Below are 13,634 nucleotides of genomic sequence, written 5' to 3'. Positions count from 1 at the left end.
TCCTTGGAAGGTCTGAGCTGAAACATCATCTCTTTCTGTTTAGATTTCTAGCAGACCTTGGAAAACGACTTATTTTTAAAGCCCTTTTCTCTCTGTTTATGACCTCCTGCCTCAAGCTCACTGTGTTGGAACAGCCATAGGCCATGTATCTGCGAGTGTCTGGGTCTGGTGATTTGTCAAACTGTGCACATCACTCACAGTTTATGGACATACTGTGTAAAATAAGAAGCAGAAAACAGAACAAGGCTTTCTGGGAGATGGTGGGATTGTTTTTGAGGTCCCTGTCTCATCCTGTAATCATTTTGGAAAAGGTTATATCCTTCTATAGGCTCCCTGGGGTTGCAAAGGACCTGGTTGTCAGAATTGAATATTTATAAAAACCTCTTTGGAATTCTTTGATTTCTAGCACCTGGTAGTCAAGTCACCTATTCTGTGTAAATGGCAAATTCCCCTTTATGGTGATATTATCACCAGACAATTTTTAACCACGGATATGGAGATGCTTCTTATGGGTTTTCATTGAAAGTCACTAACAGGCTATTGACTTTCCTCTAAAGATTAAATATTAACAGCTGCACATCTCAGTCCCCAAATCCTAAACCTGACAAAAGACCGTATGTCTTTAGAATAGAATATTCAGAGAGGCTTTACTGCACTGTGGCTTGGAAAGACTATAACGGAAAATGCATCATTTTGATTCTGATGGAAAATTCCCTCAGTGTTTTATCATTTAGTGAGTAATTACTCCTTTGAAGGCATTTCTTGTGTCTTCAAATATTTATTATTTGATATAATGCCAGTTTCTAATTTGTCCAAATCCTAAGGCTTGAATACTTTGAAACACTGTGTCTTTCGAAGTCTGCAGGAGCTATTGTTTAAAGATCATTGTGACAGAGTCCAGGCTCATGCTTTGAGCAAGGGAGGTTGGAAGCAGTGTCTCATGAAGATGTCTGAGACTTTCAAGGCCTGGGGACATTTTTTTCTTTAACATTGCCTTAAAGTCTTCAGGTATAGCTTTGTGTACATCAGGCCTGTAGTGTTGCTGACATCCTATCTCTCTGATGTGGGGATGTGGTCAGAACTGAAGAGTTTAAGTCTGTTTGACTGATGAGAGAACCTTGAGGTAGAAACAGCAATTCAAAAGTTCCTGCAAGAGAAATACTTATCAAAGCATCAGGTATTGATGTTGAAGTTGTCCAGAAACACTTCTCGAAGTAACACGGAGAAGCACATAGGAATGCTCACACTTGGTGAGAATAAGGAGGGGAGTTGGTGAAAGCAGCAGTGGGTGTAGAGACCCAGATCTAAAGGTGCCACTGAAAGAAAAGTGAAAGTGTTAGTCCCTCAGTCATGTCCAACTCTTTGTGACCCCAGAGACTGTAGCTCACCAGGCTCCTCTGTCCATGGAAATTTCTAGGCAAGAATACGGGAATGGGTAGCCATTCCCTTCTCCAGGGGATCTTCCTGACCCAGGGATCCAACCCAGGCCTCCCTCACTGAAGGCAGATTATTTACCATCTAAGCCACCAGGAAGCCCCATTAACAATACTTAAATAGCAAGACTGCCTTTATTCCACTGTATTATGAAATGATGTCCTGTGCTTTATTTTCAAATTTTGATATTTTGAGTTGAAAAACATTTTCATTAATTTTTGAGCAACTGGTAATTGATATAAAATGAAAATTTTACTGATTCTTTTCAGTAATTAAAATACTGTTGTTTTGGTGTTGATTCCTGGCATAGCAGTTTGTGGCTGAAGGAGGAGGGAAAGCAAGAGACCAAATCATTGTGGTGGCTGCATCACACTCTGTTGTCCTTTCTCTCTTTTACAGGAACCCCTGTTTGGTTTTATATGCAAATTGCACCAATAAGAAATGAACATGAAAAGGTGGTTTTGTTCTTATGCACTTTCAAGGATATTACGTTGTTTAAACAGCCAATAGAGGATGATTCAACAAAAGGTAATTTTCAAAGGAATTACCATACTTAAGGATTAGCCTGTCATTTAAATATAGTATTATTATTTTAACAATATCCATAGGTTGAACTTTTAAAGAAAATTTTTACTACATGGCCTTTCTTTGGCTTTATATTTATTCTAGTAATTGTGCAGAATCAATTTTATTCAGTGATATTGTTTGAGTGGAAATAGGACATTGAAATATTAGGTGGTTATCTTAAATTAGAGAAATTGAGATGAGCTATAAGGAAGAGATTTCATGGAGCATTATAAATTTTGAATCAGTATGGGAATTTCAACAACTTCTATCATACTGAGACTTAGAAACAAAAAGTATAACAGCTTGTGGAGTTGTTTGGTGAAGTCCTACTGGAGCACAATTGATTAGTTGATTGAATTTTGTTATATTGATTAGAGCATGAATAGTTGACTTTTTCAGGCTACTTTTCTTCCTTTATTTAGTTGTTGTAGATTCTCTTTGGTAGATGTTATTTAATTATGTAAAGAATGCTTTTGTCATCCAGAAAGTGGCTGGCAAAATGCAAACATTCTGATTGGAGTCTTATTGACTATATAATATTCAGAGAGACTACTATAGAAGACATTAGTGAGTGGCATGTGCTTCTATCCCCTTTTATATGTAATTTACTCTCATTTTATTTTCTCTAATTATTTTTAAATTAGAAACTGATGTCATATAAATGAAGGATTTTAAATACCCTTAGAAGAAGTTTTTATGAAATGGCATTTTTAATTATCTCTTAGGAGACTAAAAATAGAATGTTTTCTTTACATTTAGCAAACATTGCATTTTTTTACCTCTTAAAAAAAAAACTGGCACAGCAGTTTTAATCTTTTCAACTGTAATTATAATCAGAGAAAAATTACATGTATGTATATATATATATCATATATGTACACTCATGTATGTGTGTGTATGCTCAGTTTCTATTTAGCATCAAATTGCAAGAGGAAAATTTTATGAAGTGCAGATCATTGAAAGTATGACAGAGAGCAATTCATTGTGACTATTTCTAAAAAATGTGTATACAAAATCATCTCCTGGAAGTTCAAATAAAGTATTCACTTTTCTACTTGTACTACCTGTTGCTCTGATTTTACTTGTAGACCCAGTATCTAGGAAGTTTAGGATATATTGTAATACTATTTTTAATAGAATAGTTTTTTTATAGTGTTTAGGTTTATTGCCCCTTTGTTTTGAAATTCAAGGTGCTCCATCCGACAGCAGCAGAATGCATATTCTTCTCAAATTACATGGAACATTCACTAGATAGATCATATTCTGGCCATAAAATATACTTTAAAAGCTTTAAAAGAGTATAAATCTTGCAAGGTATGTTCTCAGATCACAATGGAGTTAAGTCAGGAATCAATGAGAGGAAGACAGGTAGAAAATCCCCAGATATTTGGAAATTAACAGATTCCTAAATACTCCACGGGCCAAAGAAGAAGTCTTAAGATAAATTATAAAAATATTTTAAACTAAATGAAGATTTAAATATGACATATCAAGTTTCTGAGATGTAGTAAAAGGAGTGCTTAAAGGGAAATGTATATCATTAAATGCATATATTTGAAATGAAGAAAGATATGAAACTAAATACCTAAGCTTTCACCTTAGGCAACTAGACAAAGAAGAGTAATTTAAACTAAAGCAAGCTGAAGACAAGATGTAATAAAACTTAGAGTAGAAATCAATGAAATAGAAAAAAATTAGAGAGACTCACTGTAACCCAAAAGCTGATTCTTGGAAAAGAATGTTAAAGTTAGCAAACCTCTAGCCAGGATAACCAAGAAAAAGGGAGAAGGCACAAATTACCATTACCAGAAATTAAAGAAGGGCCATCACTACATATCCCATGAGCATAAAAGCATGTAAAGAAATACTTTGAGTGACTTGATAGCCACTGAATTGATAACTTAGTTAAAACACACCAATTCCTTGAAAGACACAAACTACCAAAACTCATGATAGGAGGAATAGATAACCTGAATTGTCCTATATCTATTAAATAAGTTAATAATTAATAAAGTTCCAAAATAAGTACAGAGAGTTTCACTGGTGAATTCAGTCTCTTCCAGAAAACAGTGGTAGAGAAAAATCTCCTTACTCATTCTATGAGGCCAGTTGTTTCATCATACCAACACCAGGAAAAGATATTACAGACCAACATTTCTCATGAATGTAGATATAAAAGTCCTCAACAAAAATAGATTGCAAGGATGTGTTAAAAGAATTACACTTAATGACTGAGATTTATTCCACATGGAAAGATGTTTCAAAATTCAAAAACCTATCACTCTCATTCATAGTACTGATATCAGGTTAAAGAAGAAAATTGATTTGATCATATCAGTTGGCATAGAAAAAGCATTTCACCACACCCAAAAGTTGTTCATGATAAAAACTCTCAGCAAAGTAGGAATAGAGAACTTCCTTAACTTGACAACAAACATTTATGAAAAACCTGCAGCTAACAGCTGTCTGTATCTTAAAGTGCCATATATATTTTTTAATTTTTATTTTATGCTAGAGTAGAGTTGATTAACTATGTTGTGTTATTAATAGTTTCAGGTGTACATCAAAGTGATTCAGTTATACATATGTGTCTATTCTTTTTCGAGTTCTTTTCCCATTTAGTTTATTACAAAGTATTGGGCAGAGTTCCCTATGCTATACAGTAGGTCCTTATTGGTTATCCATTTTAAATATAGCAATGTGTACATGGCAATCTCCCAATCTGTCCCTCCCTCTACCCTTTCCCCCTGGTAACCATAAGTTTGTTCTCTAAGTCTGTTAGTCTGTTTCTGTTTTGTGTATATTTGTTTGTATCATTTTTTAAACATTCTGCATATAAGAGATATCTTATGATGTTTGTCTTTCTCTGTCTGACTTCCTGCACTTATTTTGATAATCTCCAGGTCCATCCATGTTGCTGCAGATGGCATTGTTTCATTCTTTTTAATGACTGAGTTATATTTTTATATATATATATATATATATATATATTTATATTTATACCACATCTTTATTCATTCATCTCTTGATGGACTTTTAGGTTGCTTTCATGTCCTGGCTATTGTAAATGGTGCTGCAATGAACGTCGCAGTGCACGTATCTTTTTGAACCATGTTTTTCTTGTGATATATGCTCAGGCGTGGGATTGCTGGGTTATATGGTAGCTCTATCTTTAGGTTTTTAGGGAATCTCCATACTGTTTTCCATAGTGGCTGCACCAATTTACATTCCCACTGACAGTATGGGAGAGTTGCCTTTTCTCCCCACCCTTGCTTGTATTTATTGGTTGTAGACTTTGATGAAGGTCATTCTGACAAGTGTGAGGTGATATATCATTATAGTTTTGATTTGTTTTTCTCTTATAATAATTAGCGATATTGAACATCTTTTCATGTGCCTCTTGGCCATCTGTATGTCTTCGCTGGGGAAATATCTATTCTTGTCTTCTGCCTATTTTTTGATTGGATTGTTTGTTTTTTAATATTGGGCTTCAGTAAATTGTTTGTAAATTTTGGTAAAGTGCTATATTCTAAAATAAAAGAAAAATCATTGGCATATGACTTGTGACCCAATATATTATTCAGATGAATTTTTCTTGCCTTCATACATGAATGATAGCCAGACTGAGTAAAAAACCAGACTTTTCCCCTCAAAAATATTTATACATTTTTAACTTTCATATTTAATGGTTATTGTTTTTCTCATTCACTTTAACTGACTTCATGGCACAGCTAAAGTTGGCCAAGAAAAGTACAGTACTTTCTCACAAGTTTGACCTGCTGAACATTAATGGTGGTATCTGTTTATGGAAACTAAAAATTGGCAGCATTTTACAATGAGGTTAGGAGAAAGGATGCTAATATTGACAGACTGACCTTTATTTCTCAAGCTCTCCATTTATCTGCTTCTACCTCCATCTCCCTGCATCCTTTCATCAGACTCATAGAGCTCTTTCTCTTTTGAATGCATTATTTTATTCTTACAAAAATGAACTCCATTTTAATAAACTTGAGACAACTCAGACCACTTGATTTTTGAGTAATGTGTTCAATAGACCTGTAAATTAAAATTTATAGGGAAAATCAAACCTCATTGTGAAAACCTTAGAGTAAAATATCTCCAGAATTTGTAGTGGAAGAGCTTATTTTAAATAGATTTTTATTTTGAGACTCCTCCACACCTTTCAAATACATAACAGATTTCTAAAAATGTATTGCACAATGTAACTGTGAATGGTGTATATGAGCTACTTTCTATTATTCATGTAAGTTGTAAATTTAATATGAAAAATTCAATAGAACTAAAATATTTATGCCATTAAGCAATCATCCTACTATCCCTATGAAGCTAGCATATCAGAAAGTATATTTTGAAAACTTGGCACAAAAATGCATCTTTCAACTTTTTAGTTTGAGCAAAGGGGACCATAGAACTTTTGGGAAAAAGCAGATGAGATTTCATGATAACACCAGAGTATCAATATGATTCGAGTATAGAACATTGAACATGGAGGCAGCAATCTTATTTTTTTATTGGAATATAAATGCTTTGCATTTTGTGTTAGTTTCTGCTGTACTATCAAGTGAATCAGTCATATGCATACATACATCCCTTCCCTCTTGAAGCTCCCTCCCACAGCCTCCTCTCACCTCTCTAGATCATCACAGAACACCTTGCTGAACTTGTGCTTATAGCAGCTTCTCACCAACTATCTATTTAACACATGGTGGTGTATATATGTTAATCCTAATCTCTCTCTCTCTTCATCCTACCCTGCCCTGCCCTGCACCACGCCCACATGTCCATTCTCTATGTCTGCATCTCTCTTCCTGCCTTGAAACTAGGTTCATCTGTACCATTTTTCTAGATTCTACATATATAGTAATCTTACTTTAGATTCAACCTTGGGCACCAGAGTTACTTAACATGAGCCTTTTTGTGACTCCTCTAGGAGTATTTTTTCTTTTCGTTTATCTTATTTATTTATTTTTCCCCAACCAAGCATGCTGACTGAGCACACAGTATGGTCGCTGACACTGTTAACTAGGTCTTGGAGATGCAAAGTTCCTTCCATCATATCCTAATGCGGAGAGGGGTGGTGTAACAAACAAATGCATATATAATGGAAGCTTTCTTCGGATTACTCTTATTTTCTCAGTAAAAGAGGAAACGTGGTTATCAACTAAGAGTAAGGATAGTGAGGGGGTAGGGAAGGGTTGAAGGGGAGAGGAGGAGGTATGGAACAGTTGTGTAGAGAGTGGAGCAGTGAGTGGCTAAGGTTAAATTCAACAGGTTTTCAGTGCAGCACTAAGGTCCACGTGAGACTTGTGGTCATACATTTCATTAGTATCTATGAGCATGATTATGTGTTTACTCTACCCTAGTAGAGTCAAAGGTGTGTAGATGGTGAAGTAGGTGAGTTGGATCTAACCAGAGTTGGGATTTGGTTAGGTGAGCAAGATGAAAAGAATCAGGGAGCTCAAGGATCAGGGAGAAGGGATCAAGGAGCTGAGGATATTTGCAACAGTGTAGGTTGAAGGTGTTTGCAAAAATCTGAAGCAATACTTAGATAATAAAAGCTTGGATGGGTATATAGAAAATAGTGTTTTTAGATGCAGAATAAACAAGTGAATCCACACATAGGAAAGCCAGGATATAACTTTAAAAAAAATTTCTAGAACAAGGCCATTTTACCTTTTTTAATGTGGAAAAGGGGCAGTGATTGGAACAAAGGCCCATATCTTTTAAGAATGTGACAGAATTGATTGGAATTGGTATCAGTCTCCTTCAGCTTATATTGGTATTTTTACCAAGCAACTCAGACATATGGGTCTGGGTCAAAACCCTGAGTAAATTGGCTAACTGTGAATTGTACTTCTAAGTTGTATCTGGAATGGTAACTAGAATGTAATGGTAGCCAACTAATTTGAGAGTAGCACTTCCTCATAATGAATCCTATGATCACCAAAACTTCATTCTAGATGAATTTCTGTCTTTAAAATGAATGGCACTGAGTGATGTCATTATACATACATGATGGGTGGTAGCAGAAACTATTGAAGGGGAAGAAATCGGTCTTGATGAAGCAGTTAATATGTGTCAGGAGCTTTGTATTCTTTGTAGCTCATTCCTATAATTCTGAAAATTAGTGTTATTTTCTCCATTTTACTGTTGAAGATTCTGACACTCAAAGTCTGACTGATTTTCAATCCAGTGCTCTCTCTGTTGGACCATGCTGCCTTATCCCTTTCCAGTGGATACTTATTGGGGTTTGGCCCCCTTAACCCCCCTGCTCTCCTTTTTCCCTACAAAGATGAAGCACAGGTTGAGAACAGTCTGATTCTGACAGGACTGTACTGTTTTGAATCAACAGAATTTACTGATGATAATTCAAGGAGGGAAAAGTGTTTTTGTTATCTTTTGTTTCTGATACTGAGGTCCTGGAACTGTTGCTCAGATAGTCAGTCAGTGGTACCTGATACATCATTTATAATAATACACAGAGGAAAAATTACAGCCAAGAAATCCATTCTGTTGATTATCCATATGTGTTCTAAAAGCATTGGTTCAAATCTCTGCCCATTTATACAGTACAGTATTTTCAAACAGATTAAAAAACTGCCAATACACTTAACAGTGTGAAATATCCTGTGCCAAATAGTTATGGCATCTTTGTGCCAATAATTGAGACAAAAAATTCCTGTAGAATGAAAATAACAGCAAAAATAGCAGCCTTCCCCTTGTAGGAAGCCAATGGTTTTCTTTAGAGAGGAAACAACAGATGAAATATGAGTAATTATACCATGTAGTCTCTTTGGCCAAGAGTATAATTGTTTACCTAAGCTTTTTTCTTATAGATTAGAATCTTGTGTTGCAGTCTAGTAGATTGATTGAACTGCCTCTGTGACTTCCTTTTATTTTTAAGATTAGGCAGTCCATGACAAAGAGGTTAATTGCAACCCAATAGAGCTAAACTAATGTTTTATTAAGAAGGAGTTGGCATCCTAAGCTTTTAGGAGAACAAATGTTCTCATAATGCCATGAACAACTTATAGAGCAAGTATTAGGCTCTTCATACTCAGCTGTCTGTTCACATTACCCCATATCGACCACGTCTAAGTAACATCAGCGAACTGTGCTGAATAATCAGTCACACCAGTTAGGTCTCAGTAAAGGTGAAATCAGTAAATGTATCGCTGGGAAAAGTTAGAACTGCTGATATGCCTTTTTTCCCCTCTGACCTAGACAGTGTGACTGCTTAACTTTTTCAAAGTTTGACTGTTCAGTGGGGGCTGCTGACAGATCAAATGAACTAATTCATCTAATCACACGGGCAATTCCAGATGTATCCAAGAGCTCAAAGGTATAGGTATAAGGAAATTCACTGTGGCGTTGTTAGTGATAGTGAAAAATCTAGAAGCCATTTAAATGTTTATAAGTAGAATATATACATAATCGGAAAAGAGCAAATGCCTAATTCTCTGCAATAACAAAGGTACAGGCAAGAATCAGTTGCCATGGTTGGGTGGAACCTGAGATGGAGGGAACAGAAGGGAGGTTGAAGGCTGTTGTGTTTCTTCTGTCTTCTGTTTTTTCAATAATATATTTGATAAGGTAATCTGCTGAGAGTGAGGACAGAGGGAGAGCATAAAGCAAATAATGCTGTTTAGAACTGAGGACTGCAAGAAAGCTCTCACCAGAGACAAAAGATCACTGAGCAGTTTAGGGAGTGCATCTTTGAGTGCTCCCTTTGATTTAAATGTGAATCAAAACACTCCCCGGCTTTGCATTGGTTTTCTAGCTCTGCGAGCATTTTGATATTGAAGCGTTTAAATGGTTAAATGATTAGACAACTGCCTTTGCTTTCTCTAGGAAGAATCCTCACCAAGTATTGATATTTCCTTCTAAACTTCTCTCAGTATGTCTGAGTCAGTTTGACAATTGTCACCACCTTTTTTTTTTTTTCCTGTTAACAACTTCCCAGTTTTCATTTTGAGAGAAAAATTATAGTCCTCCACACTTCCTCCTCAACCCTCTACCATACCCTTTCTAGCTTCCCCAACCCAAAGCCCTTCCTTCACAAGACAGAGTTGTATTAGTATCTGCTAAGAGCTGAGCATAGAAAAACAGAAGATTTGCTTCTTTATATTCTAATTTTAACTATTAATACATATAATCTGGGTGCTGTGTTAATTTCTATTTAACTTTTTAACTAATGTTCTCATTCATTCAAAAATGTGTCTAGTGCCCACTATGTGCCAGTCATGGAACTAGACAACCAGGGATAGAAAGAATAAAATCTGGCACCTAAAAGTCATATCATGCAGTAAACTCCCTTTTCATCTATGTTTAAGGTTTGTCTCACTCAGAATACACTGTGTGAAAATTTCAGAATGAAGAATTAACGTTTTGCTTTCTGTTTCTTTCTACTGTTTACCATGAAGAAAAGTGTATGTGTCTATTTTCATAATTTTAACATTTTGTCTAACTCCAGGACATTGAAATAAGGTAAAGGGATGAAATAGTTCTTGATTATGTTGACTTCATGTGTAAAATGAGATACACATACACAGGCACATTTGTTTTATGTTTAAATGAGGAACTGCTGCTTCCACACTAAGAAACGGTAGTGTGTACTCATGATTCTTGAAACAGAAAACCAGAGGATGATGATAAACATTCATCATCATGTTTCTCCTTCCTCACACGTTTGCTTCTTTGTACTATCCTGGGAAAGGAGTGAACACATGGTATTTGATGATTTGTATTCTTCCATGTGTTATTGAATTTATTCCTCTGATGTCTCCTTTAATTTTTTAAAAATATTTTCTGAACAAACAGTTATCACACACAGGAAATAAAAATTATCTTCTCAATCCAATAATCAGATGTACTAATATGTGCAACATTATTTATCTTAGAAATATGAACCTTAAGTTAGTGTAAGATTGACTTGCAGTAATTCTTGGCAGTCCAGTGGCTAGGACTCTGTCCTTTCACTGTTGAGGGCCTGAGTTTGATCTCTCATCAGGGAACTAAGATCCTGCAAGACTTGTGGCTCAGCCAGAGAAAAAGAAAAGAAAAGAAACTGAATCAATGTTGACTTGGAAGTTTCTAAAAATATTCACTGCAATTATAATACTCAGTTGCTGTAAAAGAGAAATGATCAACAGGAAATATTTTAATATACCTGCCGCCAATATAGTTGCTGTCATCTGAGGACATCCTCATCATTTTAACCCAATAAATCAAAAACCAAACCAAAACCCAGTGATAATAATACATGACAATATTTCATGTTAATGTTCATGATAATAAAAATGCAGCTTATTTTTAAATCTTAAAGTCACAAATAATTTTTGATTAATTAGTCAATTAAAGGTCTATTTTATGGCAAGCCTCTACCAAGTTCTGAGAATGGAGAGATGAATGGCAGTTTAATGGGAGTGACTAACATGCTTATCAATGACTGCATTAGTATTGTTAGTGCCATGTGAGGTATGTATCCTGTCATGTGAATGCACAGAGGAGAGTAGTACATCTCTCATGGATGGATCCAAGAAGCTTCCAATGGATCCCAGAATGGTTTGAGTTTGGAGGTCCCAGTAAGCATTAGCCAGAATGATGGGAAGGGAAAAAGCATTTCAGGCAGGCAGCGTGATTATAACTTGTGAAAGCATGAAAGCATTGAATGTCATAGGGTGAACAAAGAATTCCTAATGGATTTAGTTTTATTTTTCAACTTGTCATTTTAATTTGGTAGTGATTTGAGTACAGAGTGTGTATGAGAAGTAGAAGGAGATGGATGCAGAGCAAATCTTTAGGGTCAGAAACTAAATGACACATATACCAAGGATATTCAGTGTTATCCTGAAGGCCTCTAGGGATCTCTTAAAGAATTTAAAATGGGAGAAGGGCATAGTAAAACTTGTGCTGCAGAAAGAGCTCTGGCAGCAATGTGGAAAATATGTGGTCAGAGAACAGAATATAGACTATAGTTTTTAGGAGCTACTGTCTAACTCAGGTGAAAGATGATATATATGACTTGACATATTAGAGATGGAGAAAGGAGATTAAATTTTAGGATATTTATGGAAGGAACTGGATATGTGTGTGTGTGTGATATGATAGTGAAGGAGGCTGGTGAATCTCAAGTTTCTGATTTGGACATCTGGAAATATTGTTGAGTCATTCACCGAGACCAAGAATCCACGAAAAAAGCAGAGTTGGAGATGTGGGAAGAAGGTTATGATAAGATCAGTTTTGAACATGTTAAGAGTCATCTGAGTAAGAGGTGACCAATGGCCAGTTAGACACAGGTCTAGTACTTGGAAGAAAAGTCTAAGTCGGTGATATAGATTGCTTGATAGTCTTTTACGTTGATGTTTAGTTCTTAGAGTTGATGGCATATCTGGTGCTTCCTTGTTTTTCTAGCAGATTGCACAAGGCAAGCTTTAGGGTTGCATACAGTTTCCAAAATCTAACATTCTAGTCACTAGGATGAGCACTATTAATGAAAAAGAATAAAGAATCTTGTATCAACCAGTACCAGTTTTACTCTTTTCCCCAATCCAATAGTTGATATCATAGAGTGAGCTGAATTGATGGGGCAATATAAAGCCTAAATGAAGCCAGAATTAGATTGAAGAATAGCAGTAAAGTATGATGTCATCTACCTTGTGTGGCTTGAAAGACATTTGGTTGTGTCTGCCCAGGATTTCTTCCTTCATTTTTCTGTCACATTGTCTGAAATTTCATCAATTCCATTAGAGTCATTCCATTGGACCATCACGAGTTTTCATTTTTAAGGAGTTGTTTGGTAAATACCCTAGTTAAAGATAGTACCATGGAAACTATCAAATGATCTTAATGGAGTTTGTAATAGATTAGAGCTTTTTGGGATAGCTAGAGGAGGAGCCTGGTAGGCTGCAGTCCACGGGGTCGCTAGGAGTTGTACACGACTGAGCTACTTCGCTTTCACTTTTTACTTTCATGCATTGGAGAAGGAAATGGCACCCTACTCCAGTATTCTTGCCTGGAGAATCCCAGGGACGGTGGAGCCTGGTGGGCTGCAGTCTATGGGGTCGCACAGAGTCAGACCCGACTGAAGTGATGCAGCAGCAGCAGCAGAGAAAGGCTAATTGAGATAGGAGCAGCCTGTGGTTGGTTTTGTTCCACTTGGTCACATCTCATTGACATTTTCTTAAAGTTAATTAGCTTAATAATGAAAAATTAATGATTTTAATAATGGAAGTAATGGAAGAAAATTCTTTTTATTAAATTCACATTCCTTCTCCTCAGAAGTTAAAGTTACTACACTTTTAGAGAACATTATTAAAGATTCTATATATTGCCCAAATAATCTTTAAATATCAGTGAACTTGTTAGTAAGAGAGAAATAACATTTTGCTATGTTACAAAGAAGATAGAGGTGTGTGATATGAACTACAGTAGGTGAGATTTGTTGAAGTTGGACTTTATTCTCTTATATATGTATCTCTTCACATAAGTACACAATAAGACTGTTTTTATTATGGTAATGCTACCTTCTATAATAAATACCCCCCAACCTAAGTAGTTTAACACAATAGAAGCCTATTTCTTGCTCATATAACAATCCAAGCAATTGATCC

General features: G+C 35.7%; 1 protein-coding gene across 1 annotated transcript in view; it reads left to right on the top strand.

Annotated features, from left to right (window-relative positions):
- The window catches only part of KCNH5 (potassium voltage-gated channel subfamily H member 5), a 331,907-nt gene that overhangs the window by 42,649 nt on the left and 275,624 nt on the right, over window positions 1–13,634 (top strand). Inside the window, exon 4 of the mRNA XM_081509807.1 lies at window positions 1,834–1,962. Coding sequence (XP_081365933.1) covers window positions 1,834–1,962 — 129 coding nt within the window. The remainder of the gene's footprint in view (window positions 1–1,833; window positions 1,963–13,634) is intronic.

The sequence above is a fragment of the Giraffa tippelskirchi genome, chromosome 7 (assembly GCF_054371585.1).
Source record: "Giraffa tippelskirchi isolate mGirTip1 chromosome 7, T2T-mGirTip1v1.2.pri, whole genome shotgun sequence".
In the NCBI taxonomy this organism is placed as follows: Eukaryota; Metazoa; Chordata; class Mammalia; order Artiodactyla; family Giraffidae; genus Giraffa; species Giraffa tippelskirchi.
The sequence above is the reverse complement of the archived record's forward strand: the minus strand, read 5'-3'. Positions and strand labels throughout refer to the sequence as shown.